This window comes from Grus americana, chromosome 14, assembly GCF_028858705.1.
Source record: "Grus americana isolate bGruAme1 chromosome 14, bGruAme1.mat, whole genome shotgun sequence".
Classification (NCBI taxonomy): Eukaryota; Metazoa; Chordata; class Aves; order Gruiformes; family Gruidae; genus Grus; species Grus americana.
In genome coordinates this window covers 8,898,350-8,921,399 of record NC_072865.1, presented here as the reverse complement: position 1 = coordinate 8,921,399, position 23,050 = coordinate 8,898,350, and the positions used below count along the sequence as shown (strand labels likewise).

Here is a 23,050-nt window from a genome sequence, read left to right as displayed (position 1 = left end):
GTTACATCTGCCTGCACGCTTGTTAAAAAAGGGGGAGCAAATTCAATGAGGGGAGGGAACCAGGGATTTCCAGCGAGTCTGGCATGACCCTGGGTTTGGCAGTGACAAGAAAAACAGAAGCATTCATGAAAATACATAAATGAAGCCCAATCTAAAGCATTTACAGAGCTAACAAGTGGTTAATGAGCAGTAAGGAGTGGGTTGCTGGTAATTTTGCAGTTTCTTTGTATGAGACTTGGCAACACGCTGCATTTTATAAGCGGCTGAATGGCAGAAAATGGCTCAGTTTCTGCTGGTCGCTGGACCGCGCCTGCGGTTTGCATCCTATGGTGAGGAGCGAGGGGTCCCAGGCAGGGCCACAGCCAGGTCCACCTGCAGATGTGGGGAACACCAGTGCTGGAGCAGTCCTGGCACTGGCATGGTTTTTCTCATCCTGGGAAATGAGAATTTCAAGCTCATCACCAGCATAAACTGGTACAAACTTGATTTTGGGAGCAGATAATACCTACACCACTGGAAGCTTTGCTGCGGTTTCCTTTGAGCTAGAGGGATTGATCACTGCATGGAGAACGGTCAGCAGGACCCTTTGCTGGCCTAATCCAGCTATTCCCATTTTCCTTGGTTTCCTTTCTTCCTGCTGACACATCTTATTTGTGAACAACTGAAACTTAATTTTGAAGCAACTGTGAACACTGATAAGCGCAACAACCCAAATGCCGTAAGAAAGCAGTTCTCTCATAAAAACGTTACCACCTTGTGTAATCCACCTTTCTGAAGCATGGATTTGTACCCTCAGCTCTCTCCCTGCAGGCAGGGATGTACTTTACTCACAGCATGGGACCAGCTAAGAGCTCTCTCTCCTCCTGCTCTTGTAAGCAGGACCGAGCCATGTAAACGGCAGGAAGCCACCTGGGAGCACTTTCATTTCCATCCCTGCCCATAATTATTTTCATCTCTGCTCCCAGTTTTCAGCTCGCTGGCAGCTGTAGCTCACTCACAGAGACAGAAGGGAATATAAATCTTGGAAGACAAAACCAAAACATGCAGAACTGCAAAAAGTAAATCAAAAGCAAGGGTAACACATACTCCCCAGGCTTGTAATAACCCCTCCTGATGCAGTTTGCATCCTCTCATCACTGTTGGTATTTAGAAGATCTTTGAAACATTGCAAGCACCTTTCCAGGAACAACATGTAATGAGTAACTCCAGACCCAGAACCAACATTTCTTCTGGGAAAGTTCCTCTCTCATTGAGAGGAACATTTTGGCTTCAGAGAGCAGTGAGTCACTTGTTCAGAGCCTCTCCTTACCAGGCCCAGTGCCACATCTGTCCCCAGTGTCTGTCCCCAGTGCCACGTCTGTCCCCTCCTGGCCACAGACTCGAGCTGCTCCCCAAAACACCACTGGCACTGGCTTTGCCTCTTGCTCCTGCCCTCTCACCAGGCTGACAGGGGACATCCCCCAAGTCCCCTACCTATAAGGCAGGGGCATTCAAAGAAGAGCCGGTCTTAATCCTGCGGGAGTTCAGCAGGAGCTCGAGGTCTTCAAAAACCCAGCTCTCACTCCCATCACACAGCTTAGAAAATATTAAAAAGCTGACGGACATTGCTGCAGCATCACAGATGAAAATTTACTGCTTGCTGGCTTTGGCTTAAATCAGTAGTTCAAATGTGCAAGAAATCATAGAATTAAAGACCAGCCCCTGAGCGCTAAGCTATCGATGTGTACTCCAGGGCAGGATCCCGGATTTCACACCACGTGCCAACGTGTCTTTAACCCCGGACCCTGCTGGGGGGCAGTGATGGTCTTGCTGGGGGACTGTGGACAGGGGAAAAAAAAGAAAACCCCAACCAACCCAAACAAGCCAGCAAACAAAACTACCTGGCTTGTTTTTTCCACCTCAGAGACACATACTTCTTGCAGGCAGAAGCTTTTAGGGATAACATTCCCAAATCATTTGAAGATGCCTGCCCATCCTTTCTTATTGGTTGCTATGGTGAGAGATGACGGAGCCCCAGACGGGTATAATACAAGGCAGCGCGCGGGGAAGGGATTTAGCAGAGGCAGGAGGGAAGCGAGCGGTGGGAAGAGGGGAAGGCGCTGCCCGCCCGTGGCCACGCTGCTCACCAGCACCGACGGGCCACCGCGGACCTGCCGGGGAGGTAAGCGGCTACCTGCGGCTCTGGGAGGGCTCAGCGATGGGCGCGTGTGCTGTTCTGCTCTTCACGTAAGAATGGTTAAAACAGTTGTTAAGATGAGCTGCTTCTTGAGTGAATGAAAGGAAAGTTAGTTATATTAAAAGAAAAAGAAAAGACGGAAAAAAAGAAACCAGGGCTATCGCATGCAGCTGCTGCTCAGAGCGCTCGGCCGGTTGGGAGAGGCTCAGAGAGCACTTTGGGGATCTAAAGGAGTGGTGTACTGAAGTGATTTGTGGCTGTTGCTGAACAGTAATTTGTTAGTGGTCAATGTCTTTTATCTGGGGATGAGCTTTGTCCTCAGTATTCATATATTTGTACTTCCCTAAAGGCATTGATTTTATATTTCACCAGCCTTCAGATTTCACATTTAAGATCCTGATATTACAGCGTGAGATGCTGTAGGAACAGAAAGAGTTTATAGTCTGTTATGCAACAAGTTAGGTACAGAAAATGCGGCAACAGGTTAAACCAGTGAATTAATCATTATGCAGCTTTTAAAATGGCATTTAGATGTAAAATCAAAATATCTACTGACAGCTCTGCAAGGCAAGCTGGAGCTATGGAGCTTAATGATCCGCTTATGCTAATCACACTTGCAGTATCCTTTCTATTCCATGGGAAACAAAAAAGCTAAAAAAGCTTCAAATATAAACAAGTAGTCAGAAAGAAGAGATTTTTTTTAAAAATCTAATAACAGCATAAAGTATGCCCTGTGTCCCTGTTGGGGTCTTTTTCAGTTATGCGGAAAGGTGATACAGTAGTCTGGGTACCAGCAGGATTCATCTTTTGTAATTTTACCATCTAAGACCTAGCATCTAACCTAAGCTAGCCAGGCATAGTCCTGAGTCCAATTAAGGGCTAGTAAAGCCGGTGGAAAGACTTCACTGATGTCAGTGGCCTTTGAGCCGGTACACGAATTGGGAAACTCAGCCTCTCCCTGCATCTGGTTTCAGGGGCACGATGAACATTGAAGTGCACAACATCACTTATACTAGTGCCACCGTCTCCTGGGCCATGAACAACCCCTGTCCGGAGAACTACTACCACGTCATGTACCGCCCCAACTGGAACAGCGTCTTTGCCGGCTATTTACGCCAAAATTTCCACCGCGAGGAGCGAGTTCCTCACCCCCTCAGCTCCCTTGTCCTCCACCGACTCACCCCATCCACCATCTACGTCCTCTGCATCACGTGCAAGAACTCTTACCCCTCCAGCAACCACTGCACCACCTTCCACACCCTAGACAAAACCCCCCTGGTTTTCGGCGGCTCGAAGCACGAACCTACCACCTCCATGTGGATGGTGAGCAGCCTGCTGCTCCTCTGCTTCATTGCTCTCCTGGCTTACGGCTGCCTGCAGTTCTGGTCTGCACGGTGCCACCGGGCTGCGAGGCTGAAGCATCCTGACACCAGCCCCGAAGAAATGGGAGAAGGGAGCAGCTCACCAGAGGGGCCGCTGAATGACGGACTGAGAGAGGAGCTGCTGGAAGTCCCCATGACCACTGTGCTAATGAGGAGCTCCAGTTTCATGAGGGAGAGTCCGTATAGCTCCCCCCACTGCTTTTTTTCCTATAAAAACAGCGATGATAAAAGGGCCATCTTGCCGCAGCAGGGCCTTCAGTGAGAGTAAAATAAAGGGAAACCCTGCTTAGAGGTTTGGTTCGTGCTGTTCTTTCCCAGCTCCTGCCAAGAGGACTGGCTGTGTGTCCACAGGGGCTGCTTGTCCCAGGGTAGAACATGAGGTGGGGACAGTGGTCACAGGGAGAAAGATTTTTGTCAAGTGACAAAAATATTCTCATTTGTTTTCTTAAAAAGAAACCAAGTCAGCTCTCTGGGGACAGCCAGGCTCATCTGACTGTAGTGTCATTAGCTAATCTGCATCAGTGCTGTAGGTTCACTTCAGAGTAATCAATCAACGTGCACAAGAAATAAACTCCACTCAAGCAGTTTCACACTTGAGTGATCCTCCACGAGCATCACACCCCGAGCCCTCATAACACTTGTATAAACAGTCATCGCACCCTGACAAAAGAGCTTTTTGTCAGTATTAAGTAGTCTGTATTTGCTCACACAAGTATTTTAGTAATTCCCATTTTGAACTACAAATGGGATTCCTGAAGCAGTACCTTCCTCAGGGAGGAGCTCCAACTTGCTCTCCTCTCTGCGCATTTAGATGGACGTGACTTGGTCTCCGTGCCAACACCAAGCACAGAGCGGTGTCAGCACCCCCGAACATAGGCATGTGATGGAGAAGAATATGGGAAAGCGATAGCAAAAGGACACTGACTCTGCTTCTTGCATGGCTTTTTGGTTTCTCACGGCAACGTGACCCTGCACATTTGCACCTGCCATTCTGTTAACGAACTAGTCCCTGCATTTCTTTCCTCCTAAATAAATACTTCCAACACCCACCCCTTCTGGCTGTTGTGGCTCATTTACTGACCTTGGATCCGTAGAGGTAATACGGCTGAACGTTGGCTGGCTTGTCCCGCTGGGGTTCCTGCGTGAACGGGATCGCTGTCCTCACAAACCTGCGGCGGGCAGGGGAGGTGGGGAGGAAAGCGGTCAGAGCCCGGTTAACTGTTGAGTGCAGATATGGCACGGTCTGGGATGAACTGCAGCTGCAGACTAATTAGCAACTCATCACCTGAGCTACATGAACTGGAATGCAAACTCCTGCCCCAATCTATTGGTGGTGTAACATGTCAGTTTAGCCTACCAAAGGTGAGGTTCCTTCTCATTTGGGGCAGGCAAGAGACCCATATATGAGCAGCTCTGCTGCTCAGTAAACCAGCCCTCAAAACCAAAGGAGCTCAGTTGCTTATAGTCACTGTCCAAGTTTGTCGCTTGAATTTGTTACTAACATTTTCAAGGCCAAGGGGAGTTGGTGGGCATTAAATTCATTTTAACTGTAAATGAAGCATCCCACAGGGAACGAAAACCTCACTGCAATGCATGTGAATTTTATGAAGAAAAGCAGGGTGTGCAGGTGCCCCCTGCCTTGCTTTTCCTCCTCACCTGTTGGTGGATCCATTGTAGCAGTAGTTGGGTAGAAAGTCAAAGTTGAGCTCCCAGAAGACATGGAGGGTGATGCGCCCGTAGGGCGCGGAGACGTTGTGGTTGGCCTCCCGGAACATGGCATCAAAGCTGTCCAAAGTCATGTGCTTGCACAGCAACCTGTGAGTCAGGCGATTTATTTCCAAGAGCCACTCCAGCTCCTGCAGCACATAAAGCAGCAGCAAATGCAACATATTACCAAGATGACAGTAGAAACAGCTGATTTAATTGCCAGGGGAATGATTTTATATCCACATCCACACAGAACTTTCCAGGTGAGGATGTAGCAAATGCTGAAGACATCAATTTAACTCAGTGGCTGAGGCCAATTGCACTTCTACTCAAGGGGGTCCTGGTCCTGGTATCTCCTAAACCTGCAGGAAACAAAATTAATTTGTTCCCCACTGAGCAGTGGCTGGCTTTCACATCAGAATCCTTCAAAGGTGGAAACCGGTAATTTTACATTACTTGACTCTGATGCTCCTGTAACGTATCAAAGACAGCAAATCCTGTACACATACAAATGATGTCTCAGCCACCTTCATCCATCAGGGAGAATTAAAGCCAAGATTTCCTTCTCCCGGGTTACAGGACTCTCTTGTACAAGCTCTGCAAAATCTAACTGCTGACTGTCACCTTACGATTTACGCAGATACTTAATGGTCCAATAATAATGCAATTAAAGCTGCATAAATAGAAATAGTAAAGACTCTGCAGCATAAAGGAGAATACACGGCTGGCTGAAACCTACTGTAGGTGAGACCTGAAGCAGAGGACAGTTGACTGTGTATCCATAGCAGTATATTATTCTTTCTATTCATACTTGCAGTCGATAACAGTTCTTACCACTATGGATGTCAGGTCCTCACTCTCAAAGCGGCTAATGGCCTGGTCTAACGATTTGTACATCGCTGCTGAGATACGCTGGGTAATGAGCCTGTTCAGGTCAATCGATCTACCCAGCAACTGGGAAAAGAAGAGAAGATATTTGCACGTTATATACAGATGGGGAAAAGGTGCTTTTTTTTTTAATTAAAACAGACACAAATTAAAACCAAACATCCAAGTCTGTTTAAATGTGAAAGTGGCGATACAAACACCTCGGTTGAGTTTACCATTACTTAAAAGGGAAGGAAGGAAATGTGGACCATAACTCATGTTCCCCTCGGGCCCGATGCCCTGAGCGCAATGCGTCAGAAACAGGTTCAGTCCTTCTCATCCCAGCACCGACCTCGACTGAGCCCAGCACTAGGATGCCAGCCACCAACAAAAGGGTAATAGACCAAGAGCTGTGAGTACTGGAGTCTACTGCTTGCACTGTACCTGGACATGCCTCTGCTTGAGCAGTGTTTCGTAGCGGTTGGATGGTGGGTATGGAATAATCACCCCGTAATTCTTACATTCAGCCCGGAAACGTTTGTCCAATAAAACACTGAAAAAAAGAAACATACGCTATCAGCTTGTCTCTGGATCTTTTCCTTTCATCCTCTTTTTCACCTTGCTCTGAATGCCAAGAAATTTCCACACACTAGTAACTCTGCTTTCACTACTAAATCACAGAACAGTAGTTGTTATCTGGGGACTGCCACACTACTGTCCATTATTCTTGGCTTTTATGGCTAAAACACTCAAAAAGATGAAAGTCTGTGCTGAAAGATATCAGTAGTGGCAGGTACTGGGCTGTTCCCACAGGTGGGCTCCCGTCCTTGAAGATCTGCTGTGGGAACAGTTGGTTGGTGATGGTGATTGCTCTCCTTCTCTAAGGCCAAATGTGATCTAGAGAAAAAACTCCTTGCAGAGTTACACCAAAGACTTGGTTCACCTTTGGGGACATGAGAAGAGGACTCGTTCATCCATGTTCTTTAAATGGTTAGAAGGAAATGTCACAAATGGCCTATCTCCCCACAAGGGAGCAAGTGCCTCTGCAGAAATCCTACAGCCAGCTGGTCTGATGTGTGACCTAAGATACTGAGTACCCACCTGGCCTTCACAAGTGCTGCTGCTTTACTAGGGTGAGGACGAGCGCATATTCCTGTTTCTTAGAGATGGGAGGCTTCGCTCCTCATCTGTCTGGTACGCAAACAGAAGTCAAGCAAGGACGTGTCTTCAATAGCCTCAGTTTGATTTTCTGCTGCTCCCACAAATTGTACTCAGACAGCTATTTAGGATGCCAATTACTATTTTTTTCACTTTTAACCATGTCTCCTTGCCACCATTAATTCATTTTCCCATTCTACACTGGTCTGACATGGATAGCCAGCTATATGGGACAGGGATGATCTATTTGTTATGTCTACTTGCAGCGGCTACTCCCTGAGGGGAAACTTGGTTAACAGCAATTTGGATGCAGCAATATCATTGCTCATCAGCAGCAGTCAGGTTCTCCTACCTGCCAGCCATTGCTTTGTAATAGGCAAAGATCTGATCTGCCAGCTTGTACACAAATTGATCAAAGCACAAATTCACCTGGAGGAGAAAAAAACAAGGCATCGTGAGAGCGTCACCAACACAGAGCAGCTCCTTCCTACGCATGCAAGATCAATACATCTCAATGCAGAGCTCTAATTTAATACATACGTGTATGTCACACTGTCAGAAAACCACGCCGCAGTTCCCACATGCTAAAGGTAGGCAGAGAATTGCAGTTACATTTCTCTCTTGTAGTTTCTGCATGTTCTTGCAGGTCCCAGTCCCCCATCCCCAGTCATTCCTGTGTCTCAGGGATCTCCGGTTTCTCATTTTCCTCTGATGTCTCATAACCTGCCCATCTGACAGCCTCGTCCATGCCCCCAGTGTCTGACAGCCTTTGGCTTCCACTGTTCCCCATGGGTACAGCTGAGCTGAAGCCCTTAATCAGCAGAGTCTGTAAGCTCTCTGGAAATTTTGAGCTTTTGAAAACTTCTCAGTCTGATGGGTATTTTTTTCAGGAGATGCTTATAATGAATTCACTGAACTGCTGGGTGGGGCTGTCAAACAGGGCAATGTGACCCCAGTGAGCTCTTTCCATACAATAAAGATAAAGAGAACTTACTTCAGCTTCAATTTCATCGTAGAGGAACTGCTTTTTGAACTTGGTCAAGGCATAGTATGCGCTGTCATTATAGAGGTCCAAGGGGTACAGTACATACCTGAGGGCAAGAAGACAGATCACGTCTTAAATTAACCTTGGAGCAGCATAAATGGCAGCCAGTGCATGTGCCTGGCTCGGAGCAAAAAATGGCTTTTCTCTGACTTCACTCCTATCGTCTCCACTCACTCCAGCCGCTCAAATTTTCCCTCTTGCTCCCTATGTCAGAGTTGCTGGAAGCAGCAAGCACCCATCTGGATCTGAGCTAACTGTGACTAGTTCAATCAACACTTACTCCTTCTCTGCCCTTAAAAAAGCTTTCATGCTGTTCTCACTCCACAGAGTGCCCTGACAATAGCCATAAAATGAAAACAAAATTTTCCTAATGAAGAAGATATTACAAACATAATTACACTTGTCTAACAGCAATTCCTCTCATCATTTATCACATATATAAAAGCGTTCAGGTGCCTTAGCCAGGGCCCACATCCCTTTGGTTGCACATGCTGACTGCTGCATGCAGATGATGGTACCACCAAGTTGTGCCCACATCCGAATACAACAGTTGCCAACTGCTGGTTTATGATACATAAGTGCGTGCCAGTGCCAGGAAGCCACCCGTGTGCGTCTGCTAACGAGGTATTCATACAGCACACATTCATGTGACAGCAAGTCAAGAAACATCTATTTTCCCTCCCACGTCAAAAAGACTGTTCATCACCAGCCCACCCTTCTCCACAACAAAATCCCAAGCCCCAGCGTGTGCAGTGGCCTGCCACAGCCCATCGGCTCTTACTCCATCATGGAGGGTTCTTTGGTTTCCAGAATATGGTCCGTGAGGATCCAGGGCATGGACATTTCGATGGGGAACTGGATGCGGCGGCCCATGGTCAGCTCCAGGAAGAACTCCCGAAACCAGAGCTGGGACAGGTCGCAGCACTGCTGCAGCGCTTCTGAAAAGCAGAGAAGATCCCCCCGGTGGGAGGGCACCCATGTTACCCCCACGGGGACAGCAGTGAGGGAAGTGCCACAAAAGGCAGCTGCTGCAGCCTCATATTTGACTGGGTTTGGGTGTGGAACATTCTTCTGGGATGTCTCTGTTTTTAAACCCAGACAACGTCCAATGCAGTCTGAGCACTTTGTAATGGAAGAAGAAAGATGGGATTGTTCCTTTTGCTCCAGAGCTCCAGGGAGAACATTTCAATGGCTCAGAGTTATCCTGGAAGATTTCTTCTGTGCCCAGTGGCTCAGAAATTTGTCTGGGATGGAAAGAAAACTCCAGTCCTAGAAACTAAACTACCACTTGCAGCTATTTGCTATTGCTGACTCATTCCTATTCACGTAATGATTACTACCCAGAAACACGCCTGTACCAGGCAGAAGTAGAACATTTGGGAAAAATCAAGGAAAATCTTTTGCATCAGTCAATGAGGAGCAAAGATGAGCTATCTTTGCCTGTTTGAGCATGCAAGAGTTGCATTCAGGCCACCCCCTGCCATAAGCTCACCACTGATGTTGAGAAGGTGGGTGAAAAAGAAGGACTGCTTGTGGAACTCCTCAATGGCCAAGACTATCGGCCCATCCAAGCTGCTCCTCAGAGTCTTCTTTGAGCCACTCTTGTCTGCTATGAGGGACTCCAGCATGGTCCGCACCATGTAAAGCTTTGAAAAAAAGTTAACACGCAGTTACCACTCTCCAGTGAGACGCCACCACACACAGCCATGGTGTTCTGCAACGAAAAATAACACTTCTCCCAGGTGGCTACTAGTCTCTGCACCCATAAGTCACCATCATTCTGAGCTAGAAATAATTACACCCCTAAAAAAGGCGGCTTTGGGAACTATACAACAAACTAGGCACCAAAGCAACATTTAACACACAACAGCATGAAGACTTTGTGGAAGAGACCATGGAAATAGCTGCTAATCCACTGGATGGGAGACTCCTACATGACTGTAAGGCCATTAATTCCCTGCGCAGAAGATGGAGATTTACTTACCTGCGTACTTGAGGGTCCTACTGCTCGTCGTGGGACTTTAATATCAAATCCACCTTTTGGATCCTTCTCACCTCTCAGGCAGGGATCATTTGGAGGCTCTCGACCTCCCTCCCAGTCACAGATTGTCTTCCGAATTGCCTGAAGGACACTGGAGTGGGTGGGAGAGGGAAAGTAATGCTTAAGCTTGATTTTACTTCAAGATGAAAATAATCACTGCTGTGTACATATGGGAGGAAAAGTAATCTGAGGTGGGGACATACACTGTCGTTACTGGGGCAGACGTGCCCAAAAGCTACCTTGGAAAGAGCTTATGGCCAAGCTATGTTGGCTGGTTGTTTACCATGAGGTGTATGCAGGGCCACATGCTTACATAGTACAAATGTATTACACAAATAAATACATGGGCTTTGTATTACATTCAAGAAGGACAGACCGACCTGATCAGAACGTTCTTCTTCTTCCTGACCGCCTGCCTGAGTGGCTCTCGCAGGGTCACCTGGGCAAAGTCCTGCAGGGCCGCATAGATAGTGTTGCGGATGGCTTGGTTAAAGACACTCTCCATCCGGCCCATCAGCACTTGCAGACCTTTGATCATGGCAATTACCTGAAACAAAAAATTGAAACTAGATGTATTTGCTATTTTTCCATTGTATGAAGAGGTCCATAAATCCAACAAGAGAATTTGGGATAAATTAATTCTACTCAAGTAACTTAGGTCCAGTAATTAGATGGCTAATTTTTTTTTATGTTAGCTGCTTTACAGATCACAAGCTGAGGAGAGCATTTACACCACCAGTTTCTTGCAAATGGCCCCTGTCCCTTGGCAGGCTCTGTTTCCACTCCTGATCTCTTGATATCTTTAATAACACACAATCCCAGAAAACTGCACGTGCTCCACACGTAGGTGCAGTTGCATGGCTTGCACGGACCTGCATCCGCATCAGGGCATAGTCTACTTTGTAGAAAAGTACAGTGACAATTCCCAGGAGGCGGTGAACCACAAAAATTAAGGCAATATCCCAACCACCTTGGACTGTGTAAGGCAAGATGAAGGTGTTGAGGGCCTCCCACAGCCAGGCTCGGAGGACTATTCCCACTGACCACAGCTGGACGGAGAGTTGACGTGTCCTGGGGACTGGCTGAGGATCTCTTTGCACAGAGTCTGAACGTAGCTCCTGATCGTGCTCCAGATCACGCTGCTCTGCAAGCCCACACCCTTTCTTTTTCAGGAGCTCTGAACCCCCTCTTCAGGTCAGGAGAGGCTTAATACAGTATTATTAAGAGAACATAAGGATTCACCTCTGTCTTTCTCCAGCACACAAACACAGCACAAGAAGAATAGGATCAGGAAAAGAGAGGAGAATTGCTCTCGTCATGCACTGGTGCAGTGTTTCTATGCCAGTACGAGCTCCTAAGAACTTAATTTGCCCCTTAGTTCTGGGCATATTAAGGACCACAGGGATGCAGGAACCCTTCATCCCTTAACATGGGCCACAGAGATGAGGAACCAGCTGAGTATGGTGAGATGCCCTTCCTTCCTCTTCCCCTGGCCTGAGGAACATGGACTTACTCTGGTTCTTACTCTTGTGCAGTTGACACCTACCTCCACAAAGGCAAACTTCTCTTCACTGGTGTAGTTGTACCGGGTGGCTCTCTCATATTCTTCTGCTGTTCCTGGGCAATCCTTGTTACAGAATTTATCTGTGGGATGAACCAGCTTCCAGGAGTACTAGAAGATGGAAAGAGACACAACATTGCAATGAGGAAGAAGCCAGGCCAGAAAGACTAAAGAGGACCCTATGTCAGGAAAACACTCCCTAGACATTACTACAGTTGTTTGACATTCCTTTGGGAGCAGAATTTGTGCTTCTTCCTGGCTTTATTATCACTGTACTGAATATTACTTTTGTTTATTTGGGAGGTTGCTAGTCATATTGGGCTTTTGACATCCGTGGACTTGTGTTGAGATGTGGTTGGAATTTTCCAAATTAAGAATTTCCATCATGATTTGAATTACAGTTTTAGTTGCTCAAGACCCAGACTCATCCTAGCCAGCCTTCAGTACTTAACCGAGGAGTTCAGGTTAGGAGAACAGTCACCCAGGCCCCCTCTAACATCGGTGGGGATACCCCAGCACCTGCAAAGGGCAGTTCAGGTCCAGGGCGAGATGATCAAGCTCTCTTTCTTTGTTTGTTACAGAGGGTGTTCAGAGTCATTAGCTGCCTGGTCTTAGCATGTTTGTTAATGGCTTAAAGTTAGGTGGCATGAAAGCAAGCTTACCTTTCTGCAGTCTGTTACATGCCATGTTAAAACATTCACGCTCACCTGGAAAGAGGAGGATGTTACACGCTCACCACTTCCACGGGTGCACTCACCACTTCCATGACATGGGCACTCCACTTGGACAGCAGCTGCAGTCCCCGTAAAGCGAGATCAAAGAGCTCCCTGTACTCTTCATCTGATTTCTGGCTGTCCAGTCCTGAGCCAGTGACCACCTGGAGAACATCACATCATGTCAAGGCTAGACTCAGCAACTTGCTGCAGAGGCTTCGCGGAGCCAAACAGCAGCCACAGATCTCTCTCTCAAATCCCAGCTGAAATGAATTCCCCGTGACCTTATGATCAAGCTAAAACTGCGCAGTGTGTATCCTGTCCCTCAGGAAAGGGGGTATAACTTGGCAAGACTCTTTATCCAGGCAGTCAATTTATTTCCTACAGAAAAATGAGTCTGACTTGCCACCTCAGAGCAAATAACTGTTTTCCTTCCACTTTCCCATGCCTTCGTGATGGTCTCATACTACTGAAATCCTTGAGAGTCCTTTACTGATTTAAAGTTCAAATAAGCACTTACAAATGCCAAAAAGAAAAGGGCTGAGGATGCTAACAACTCATTAAACTAACAGCGATGAACGAGGATCAGACATTTGCAAAAACCAGTCACAATCACATCAGAGAGGGCTCCGATATTCAGGAACGAAAAGAACAGAGATGCCCTTGTGAACTTTCTTCCAAGCCCTGATCAATAGCTCTGTGTAATAGAAAGGACCCATTTGCAAGACGTGGGTGTTCTGCCACCTGGCTGACAATAAACATGTCATTGCGAAAATTTTTCTACTTCTTATTTAAACCAAGCTGTGGCCAAAGAGCAGAAGTTTTTGCAGTAGATAGTCCAGTGTACGTGATTTTGCACCTGCAGGGGCCTTTCATCACTTGCTCTTTTATAGTTGCATCGAGAAGTGGTTTTTTTTCCACTTGTGTCCTTCTTCCCTCCTCACTGCACGTTCTTGGCAGACCATATTCCTGCCACACTTGTCCTCTCCCAGCCTCATCTGTCTAACGAGCTTGATTACAGCGACTACGCGCTGAGCTTACCTCACTGTTGCTGTAGCGAGCAAGCTCTGAGATGAAGCGGATGTGGTCGTCTCGGATCTGGACCATCTGCTCACAGATGTTGTACTGGGGACTTATGCTGCTCTGAGTGCATGTCCACCTGGGCAAAAAAGCAACAGTTTCAAGGACAGGACACAGGGCTCCACTTAGAAACCCCCTGGGACAAAGCCTTGCACTCAACTGCTCTCTCCACTTCAACATGCTCGAGACATGCCACCTTCAGGGCATGTGTCTTCTCTCTCATGTCCCCTGGGCGTGTGAAGTCTTCCAGAGGTGATCTCACACAACATGACAGGATTGCTTGCCTCACCTTTCAGCCTGAACATCTCTGTTCCATCCACCCTGAAGGCTGCTCTCCATGTTGGGCTCACCTATCCCCATGGGCAGAGGTGGCTATTTCCCAGGTCACCATTGGACAAGCTTTCAGGGAAGGATGAGCTATGGAGCGCCAGCATCATTTGCATCCTTTCTGCTAAACCTGATGATAATCATCCCCTTAGAGGTCATCCCTCCAGGTCTGAAAGGGCTGGGTCATGCTGCCTTCTCCTGCAAGGAAAGATCCCTCCCACTCTGTTTTTGGTTCTGGCTCACACTACCAGCTCAGCAAACAACCCTGAGGATGAATGATGAGCAGAATACTATGTAATGGACTAGATCTTCATTTGCATTGAGCCACAGGTACCATGTGACAGTGTAATGGGGCCCTAAAAGAAGGCAGCGTTCCCCTTCCAAAGGCACAGTCAAATGAAGAAATGGTGCAAATCAGGTCTATTTAATTTAACATCTCCTTTTTCCCCATTCTGTATTAGCCACAGACGTAGAACCAGAACACCTCCATCAAAATGCTTTGTGAGCACGTCTGTCAGTGAGACTCTCATGTCTTACTCTGTCATCGCAATGTAAATGTTCAGATCTTGCTTTCCCCCCGCTAAATAATCATCCATCTTAAGACAGACAGTCATCTTCTCCAATCTAGATCGGCCGTATAAAAGGAAGATGAGTAGCCTGCCTCTGAGATCGACATAGACATGAAGACATATTCCAACGGTTAACTGCGAGGCACTTGTTGCCAATAGTTGTGGTGATAGACAGTCCTGGAAGTGCTGGACCATGTCATCCCTTGTGAAATCCATCCTCCCACAGTCCCATCGCTCAACTCTTACCCGTTCCAATGTCCTGTGCTCCCCACCGGACAATCGGCAGGTTAGCAGGAATGGCCAGGGCTGCGCCAGCCCTCCCTGCCACACACAACCTAGTCCACAGTGCAGAAACAAAGCGCCATGCAGGAAAACCACCAATTTATTCCACTTTCATGGAGACACGGAGGGAAAGAAAGTGACAAAAACCAACATTAGTAAGAAATGGGGATTACGTGAAAGCAGCTTGGCAGAGTTAGTGTTGGGAGTCCCATGCAATTTGCTGGGAAAGCGAGTGAGGGAGAAGCATTGGTTAGTAAGGTACGGCACACAGACCTGGTAGACAGATTTCAAGACAGACATTAAAACTGTGCACAGGTAAACAGCCCGTGAGCTACCTTGGTTTTGAGATGAGAAAATGAATGCAGCCGACACATGTTTCGTTGAAATGTGCTTTCTGAGTGATTTGAGATAAAATATAAAATTTAAATTGAGTTTTCGAAAACTTTTTTTAGATTTACATTTCATAGAATTTTAACTTTTCTTCCTTTTTTCAATTTTAATTGAAAACCTTTTGCTTGGGAAATTTCACCATGTTGTTTTCAAATTTCTCGTGAGCAATTAATCGGCACTTTTCAACCAGCCTTTCGGAGGGCAGGGGAGGGCCGTTCCTGGGGGAGCCACGTGGCGCGCAGAAAAGCCAGACCCTCCGGGATGGAAGGGGACGAGCAAACAAAAGCAGAGAGATGAGACTGCAGGTTAGTTCCTGTCCTGCTGAAGAGACGGCTCAGCTAGGCTGCTTCTCACAGGTGCCGGAGAAATCTGACTTCCATGCGATACGGTCCCACGGGTGAAAGCTGGGCTGCCACCAGCGATCACAGCCAGACACAGCTCAGACGGGCTTTGCTTACACATGGTTGCAAAAGCTGTTCCAAGGACATCCAAATCTAACACCGATCCTTCTAGCAATAACCGAGCGCGATGCAAAGCTACAAACACAAGTGGGGCCTTGCACGCGCCTGGTGTGATCTGAAACAACGCCTGCGAATTCATCTGATGGGAGCAGCAAACTGCCTGTGAACCCAGGCTGGGAAACAGTGCTTTACACTCCTGAGCACTCCGGTAAAGACTCCATTTCTGCCCTTCTCCCACAATATTAATTCATTTCCAGTGCATCTGAGCCCCCGGTTCAACCCTCCTTCCCGCTGCTTCTTCACAAAACCTGCCTGAGCTAGAGGAGACGCCCTGGCTACTGCAGAGAGATCCACTGCTGTGTTCACACTCTGGAGGATTTTGTCCCTGGGATGGAAAATGTGGATTAAAATCTCTCCAGAGCAGGGACACGCTGCTCACACTCACACACCTCCGGGCGCGCACACCTCGCAAGCACTCAGCGACTGCCCCGATCGGCACGCCAGCCGCCTTTCCTTCCTCCTGCCTCGCTGCCGGCCACCGAGCACCCTCCCAGCCCTTGCCTGCAGGAGCAGACGTACAGGCATGCCCGCTCCCCTGCCTGCACACAGCGGTATGGTTACACATCGGTTCGGAGCTGGCTGCACAGGCACGCAGTCGGGGGCTGGCGAGGACATCTTCCCATGCGGGGACGGGGAGGTACACACGTGCACACAGAGCTGGCACGCCGGGACTCACACCTCACAGGGACACACGCAGGTACCCGTGCACAGACCTCACGCACGCCGGAGAGTTGCAGCTCCCACGGCTTTCGGGACACACACAGAAGCCAAGAGACATTATGGCAGGCACTCACTTGGATTTGTTCTCCTCATAGTGAGCACTGGTCTTAATGTATCTGGCCAGTTCTATCTGCATATCGCCGAATAAAGGAACCACCTGCAGCTGCTGGAAAAGAAAACAAAAGATGGTTGAAACATGGCGGAGAGAGGGCCCGTGGCCCCAGTGCAACACAAGGGACTATGAAACGGCATCCTGTGTCTCTGAAGCTACAGAAAGTGTCAGGCTGTTTAAAGCAAGGTGCAAACCTGGACCCAGGGTCACTGCACTCCTAGGAAGCGACCACAAGCGATCACAAGGCTTTTTGTGGGAGGAAAATCACCCCCTGCGAGTGCTCCGGAGCCCTGGACTCGCCGATACCAGGCTGGTTATTGCCAGAACGGTTCAGTGCTGTCACCGGCCAGAGGAAAGGCTCTTTTTACAACAGCAAGAGAGAAGCATATTCCTGAGCAGGGCTTATTGCCCCCACCATAATCCTCCAAGACAACAGGGGGATCAAAAGCCAGCATGTTGCTATTTTGGCAGCAAGTTGCTGCAGCTCCCTTCAGAGGGGACCCGTAGGCTGCTTCGCTGCCTGGACTGCCAGGGATGTGGCATCTGTCCCCAGGGACTCAGATTGTACTTTGGCACCGCGGCTGCTAGTGATGTGTCTTAAAACTTCTCCATGAAGAGAGAGACACAGGCAGTGGCTGCCTGCAATACAGCATGGCTTTGCTCGCCCTTTACATCTCAGGAGGTTTTAGATGGGAAATAAATTCAAAGTGGACTGAACGTACCTCAAGCTCAGACAGGTCCCTGCTTCACTAAGCTTTCAGGTGCAAAAAAAATTCAACCAGGAGCTATTGACACCTCTTCAATAAAATATGAAGCTTCAAGTTCGCCCAGCTACAAAAGCCTTGCCCCAAAATTCAGGCAAGATGGTGGCAAATTCCCTGTCCTATTACCACATGCGTGTCTCCTCAGGCTGGCTCGTACGGCGGATGTGCAATGCTGTCATCAGGGATTCTCAGTGGCACTTTTGTAACAGGTTTAAATGAAGGGGTAGTTCATTTTCACTACTCAAGTTCCTGGTCTATCCACTAGAAATTTAATCAGAAGGCAATAAGCAGATGTAGTATAGGAGTAGCTGGCCTTTTCTTATTGAGATCTGAGAGTCTGGAGCAGTACTTAACTGATTAGGTGAGACCACAGCAGATCTGGGAGAAGTGCAAATGGAATAAAAGCTGGAAAGGGAAAGTTATTCCATGCAATGGAAGATATTTTACCTGATTCTCTGATGGCCCACAGCACTTTGCAATGAACAGCAAATCTGTTTGAATGCACCAAGATGACCAAACTCCACAGGTTATACTGAGGGCTTGATTTAAACTGAGATTCAGTTGAATTAGCAAAGCCAGGGAAAACTCTGAGGACTCTGAGGGATGGTGTGATAAATCACCTTTGCAGTCCTCAGCAGTCTCCCCAGTGAGGAGGGTATTCAACCCCCTCATTATCACCCCATCCATGAGGTGAGAGCATCTGTCCGTAGTTCCCTGCATGGGAATTAGAGCCCTGCTCCCAGAGCTGTCTCCAGGAGATGATGCAAATTGGGGTAAATAGGTCCACACACCAGATTTTGGGGGGAAGCAACAGGGTTATCCCAAACCTTTCTCGTGCTGAGTGGCCCCAGGGCAATGCAGCCTGGCCTCCAGCTGTGGACCAGCCCAGGGCTGGACTGAGCTGCACGTGTGCATGGGCAGAGGGAGGCTGCACGGCTGCTTCCCACCCTGTCACTGGGAGCATCCAGTTCTCGCGGGCCTTTCCCCAAAACCCAGATCTCAAATAAGACAGAAACAGTTCATCAAAGCACCAGTTCTTCAAGGAACTTGCTGAGCACTTCCAAGTTCCAGCTGATACAAGCTCCCCAAGGAGCTTTTTCTGTCCTACAAAGAGCACAGTTTGTACACGAAATAAGACTGCCAGATCACATGTTGACTGGCCAGCTGCGTCCTCTGTCCCTTAGAAGGGAAAGGAGAGGGCAACCATCACCCCCACAGACCTCAGCAAACCAGCCAGGTTTGCCGGTGGCCTGAAATGACGGTGCTCCTCACGAGACTCAAACCTGCCTCAGAAATGTGCAAAGAGATAGAAGCGATGCGAGCCTGGCACACCCTTTCCTTGTCACAAAACACATATCCCACGTGCCGTCCCCATCCTTCACCCCCAGCAGGAAGCAGGCAGAGCCACAGCGGCAGCCGGCTGCCCAGCAGGGGCATGCAGGGCCCTCGGCCCCCACCGGCTCCCACCAGCTCCCTGGTTCCAGCAGCACGGGAGCAGAGCCAGTCCCAGGCACCACTCACACATCCACGGCCTTGCTGGTACCGAGGGCTGGCATCGCTCATCTCACCCATGCTGCAGCTCTGTGCCCATGCATGTTCACAGCAAGACCATTCCTCATCCTTCGACCTAGATAATTGCTTGACCTTTTGGGTTTTTGGACCTGTAAATGATTCCTGCAGTTTGTTTTTTGCTGGCAGCACGTGCAATGGTACAGGTCGCTAATTCATTGGTCTGCAGTAAACTCCAGCCTCACACAGACAGGTCACTGACCTTGAAGAATTTGTCTATTTTGCTAAGGTTGATTCTCTTCTTGGCATCCAACTTGTAAATGTTGCTGACATTCCCATCCATGAGATATAGGCCAAACCCCATCACCTGGAGAAGACAGAAAGGCTAGGATTCATTAGGGTGAAGCCAGCAGCACAAGTCAAAGACAGTTCTCCATCACTTAGCATAACGAAAGACCATTTCAGGCTCCTGTATCACCTGACAGTCATGAGAAGACTCTATAAAACGCACACACATCTGCAAGCACGTATGTGGCAGTCAGAACACACGTGATGGATTGCTTCTGTTTTCTGAGCAAAAACACATGACGCTTACTCTGGTAATTTGTTCCTCCTCTCTCCCACATAACAACAACCCAAAAGTCTTCTCCACCCAAAGGTGAACATTTACTCCTGGAGAAGAATTGAAAACATTTAAAATATTCTCCTGGATTGATTTTTTTCCCCTTTAATTCAGTACAAATCATTACAGATATTCAAACTACCCACATTATCCTTCAAAGAACCTTAGCTGACTCATAGCGTGGTAATGAAGTTCTTATGGTAACAGTGACTGCAATCACTGTAATAACTGACTGACAGTAAGGACAAATGTACAAAACAAGCAGATACTTTGGCATGTTCATCTTGAGGGCTCTTTAGAGTCAGAAAACCAAACCTGGAAGGATCTGCTAGCAGGGAATTATTGCTGGGAATGGGCATCAAGAAGAAAACTCAGGTTGCAAAACTGGTGGTGATTTTGGCATGTCCTATACAGTTACCCAGGTCAAGCCCATGATCTCGTACATCCATGCACAACAGAAAACCCCTTCTAAGCTCTGGAGAGTGCTGGACACCCACCAGTGCTCTTGTCCACCAGCTGGAGACCACCACCATGCATGTGCTTAGTCCCAGGCAGGCAGAGCTGCTGGCAACCTTGGGAAGGACTGGGGGAAAAGATAGAGATGGAGATGGGGAAGAGCAGAGGAAATGGAGAGAGGAAGGAAGATGTTTATATGGGAATATGGGAGAAGGCCAGAAAGGACAGCAGAGAAATGATGGGAGAAGGTCCAAGTTACGGCAGGAACAGAGGCAGCTCACGGCACTGCCCAACAGAGGTGACACTTCAGAGCACTGGGATGGGACATCTCAGACCCACAGCCACATCTAGTCTGTTCAGCTACAAAGAAGAGGTGAAAGAGGAGAAAATGGGAGGATCGAGGTATTGCAGCAGAAGACACAAAGTACCAGGGATCAGAAGGGAAACAGGAAAGGAGGAAGGCAGCATTGCTGCCGCACATGGAGAGCTGTCCCATCTCATAGCAACCCCTGTCCAGAGTGTGCTGGTCCTGCAGAGAAGGGATGCATGGAAACCCAAAGGAGGAAAAAATAAAGAAAACTAAGAGAAACATTGTCCCAGGAGGGAATTTCATTTTGCTGAAAAAAAAGGTGAAACTACGCAAGCACCGCCAAATCTCACCTTTAAAAGCATGTGTTTCTCACTGGGAGTAAGATACATCTTGTTTTCATAGTAGTCCACACAGATGTTGACAATATCAGCCAGCAATTCCTCATAGCCAGGGATAACCTCTAGTTGTTGGTGCAGACACTGAAACATCAACAGGGACCACATTATCCACGTGGACAGAGGACAGAAGGAACCAGGGGAGAAATGTATTTGAAGGATTAACAGTAGAAAGATAGGAGGTTTCTTCAGACCTCATCTGTGTGCTTTTATTAAGTTACAGGCAGAAGATTGACCTCATGGCACCACCTGTAAAGAACAACCTTCCACCTGCAGGACAGCTCTCCCCTTCGGACTGATCACAACAGTCAAACGTCAGACAGTGAGATGTAAAGAAAGATGCCTCAGAAACAAACTTTCTGACTCTCTCCTGTCTCTGTGCAATATTTTACCTAATGAGCCAAAGCCACAGAGATTCTGGAGTCTGGAGGATCCCGGGTCTGATCTGCAGTCCCCATGCAGTCGCAGAGATGGACTGGATGGATTTACTGGGGAAAACGGGAAGTTTGTGGCAGAAATCCCTCCTGAGAGCTCTTGCATCTTTTTGACTTTCATCCTTGTCTTGACATAAAGAGACCTTCAAAGCCACCCAGGATGACCCATGAGAAGGAGATATTGCTCGAACTGTACAGCCTGACCCAAAAATCATGTGAGTCAGTGGCAATGACCCAACAAACAAGGCAGCTATTGCCACAGTCCAGTCTGAAGCACTCCCAGCCCTGGCGAGATCATCGCCTCTCTCTGCCCACAGAAAGGTTAACTGGTGCAGAGGAAAGGGACCTGCCTGTGTGATGCGGTTGTGGTTTGCCAGGAACATGGAGAGGTTCTGGGACTCCTGGATGGACTGGGGGTCTGCCATCTTCCGCAGAAACTGGGCAGCTCTGGAAGGGAGAAATCCAACATCATCAAGGACCACTCACCCAACGTGAGACTCACCACCCATCCTCCCCGTTTCACCTGCAGCTGCAATGCAGCAGCCTCGGAGCCCCCCTGCAGAACAGCTCTGCTCTTTCCTCATTTTACCAAGAGGGAACCGAAACACAGTGAGGCTCAGAGATTTGCCTAAGCTCACAAAGAGAGCCTGCAACAGCGCAGAAACCCACCCTCCAGCCTCCTGATGTCCACCTGCCCTCACTGCTGGGCAGACCAGGCGCTCCCTTGCAGACCAGGCACAGTTCCGTCCCCGCTGCTGCTGCTTTGGCCCCCTCACCTTTTGTAGGCGGAGTGGTCATTTTTGACGCTGCACTTCATGTTCTTCAGCTCATCCAGGACTGCAAACATGTTAATGAACTTGCCCAGCGTGAGGAGATAGGCCTCAGAGACGAAGTCCTTCCTCCGCTCAGCGTGGCACAGGCGCTTCACCTCGCTGCAGAACCGCTCAATAGCTTTACGCTGGAAGGCAGAGGGACAGGGTCATCCCAGCAGCTCGTGTGCGGTCACCGTGCCACTGATGGGACCCTCCTCCACCCACCCACCGCCTCCTTCCTTCAACAACAGCGTTTTTCTGCTGGGGAAATGCTGTCGCCATGAAACGAAGCAGTGTTACAAACCAGTGCAGACAAACGTCCTCAGAGCTGGAGGGGAGGAGGGGGGCTCGAACCCTCTATTTGCGTCTGCACCGAGTGCGGCGTGTTCCGTAAAATCAGGCTTCAGTTTTTTAGGTGGGGCATAAAGACCTCATAGGACATAAAACCTAAACACACCAGTGAAGCCCAGCTGCAGCCAGTTATAAACGCAAGCGGAGATGGGGAGAGGTCCCTGGAGCCCACAGCAGCTCTGTGTTTGCCACGTGGTCATTGCTCTGTCGGGATCTAACCATATCATTTTCTGAAGTGCCTCAAGAGTAGCAACTGCTAAATTTAATCTCTGATGCTTTTTGCCAGCTGACCCCAGAGTTTAGGGTGCTGTGTGAGCACATCCCTGTTCCTGCTGGCAGAGCAGGCGGGTGTCCAGCAGCATGGCTGCATCCCAGCCCAGGCACCAGCTGCTCCACCAGTCCTCAGCTCTTCCTGGCTTTGCTTCGGAGGGGAGAGCAGGAGAGCGAGCTGTGCTGGTGCTGGTGGAGAAACAGCTCTTTACATCCACCAGCCAACGCTCCAGAGAAACAGGAGCCTGTGGCACCCATTAGCTCCACGTAATGGGGGCCCTGGTCCTCCATGAACTTTGGGGCTGAGGTGTGCTCATTCCCAACCTGTGTACAAGATTTTTGGGGCTCAACAAGACACATGGCACAGATTTTGCTTTGGACAGGTCTCAGGTATCTGCTGGCAGCTGCAAGGAAGAGACCTGTCGGGGGGCTCGGGGTTCTCCAGGCTGTCCAGGCAGGCAAGGACAGCACAGCCC

The 23,050-nt window shown here is 48.6% G+C and overlaps 2 protein-coding genes across 8 annotated transcripts in view; one reads left to right on the top strand and one right to left on the bottom strand.

The window, feature by feature from the left end:
* Nucleotides 1–23,050, bottom strand: part of CYFIP2 (cytoplasmic FMR1 interacting protein 2) — a 55,565-nt gene that overhangs the window by 19,976 nt on the left and 12,539 nt on the right. For 5 of the 7 annotated variants that reach the window (XM_054841623.1, XM_054841618.1, XM_054841619.1 and 2 more), the window contains exons 6-23: nt 21,918–22,099; nt 21,492–21,588; nt 20,663–20,791; nt 19,187–19,291; nt 16,614–16,705; nt 13,692–13,809; nt 12,695–12,814; nt 11,923–12,048; nt 10,757–10,923; nt 10,320–10,467; nt 9,828–9,981; nt 9,117–9,273; nt 8,285–8,381; nt 7,643–7,719; nt 6,577–6,685; nt 6,100–6,219; nt 5,215–5,414; nt 4,640–4,727 (exon numbers count right to left, since the gene is read on the bottom strand). In XM_054841623.1, coding sequence (XP_054697598.1) covers nt 4,640–4,727; nt 5,215–5,414; nt 6,100–6,219; nt 6,577–6,685; nt 7,643–7,719; nt 8,285–8,381; nt 9,117–9,273; nt 9,828–9,981; nt 10,320–10,467; nt 10,757–10,923; nt 11,923–12,048; nt 12,695–12,814; nt 13,692–13,809; nt 16,614–16,705; nt 19,187–19,291; nt 20,663–20,791; nt 21,492–21,588; nt 21,918–22,099 — 2,286 coding nt within the window. The remainder of the gene's footprint in view (nt 1–4,639; nt 4,728–5,214; nt 5,415–6,099; nt 6,220–6,576; nt 6,686–7,642; nt 7,720–8,284; nt 8,382–9,116; nt 9,274–9,827; nt 9,982–10,319; nt 10,468–10,756; nt 10,924–11,922; nt 12,049–12,694; nt 12,815–13,691; nt 13,810–16,613; nt 16,706–19,186; nt 19,292–20,662; nt 20,792–21,491; nt 21,589–21,917; nt 22,100–23,050) is intronic. The other 2 variants (XM_054841622.1, XM_054841624.1) reach the window with 1 other exon arrangement.
* On the top strand, nt 2,058–4,608 carry FNDC9 (fibronectin type III domain containing 9). Its single transcript, XM_054841626.1, has 2 exons — nt 2,058–2,161; nt 3,151–4,608. Exon 2 carries the CDS (start codon nt 3,158–3,160, stop codon nt 3,818–3,820), a length of 663 nt encoding a protein of 220 aa, XP_054697601.1. The 5' UTR covers nt 2,058–2,161; nt 3,151–3,157; the 3' UTR covers nt 3,821–4,608.

What these genes read in the sequence shown, in the direction of transcription:
- FNDC9 (XM_054841626.1), top strand. Translation starts at nt 3,158, where the DNA reads ATGAACATTGAAGTGCACAACATCACTTATACTAGTGCCACCGTCTCC.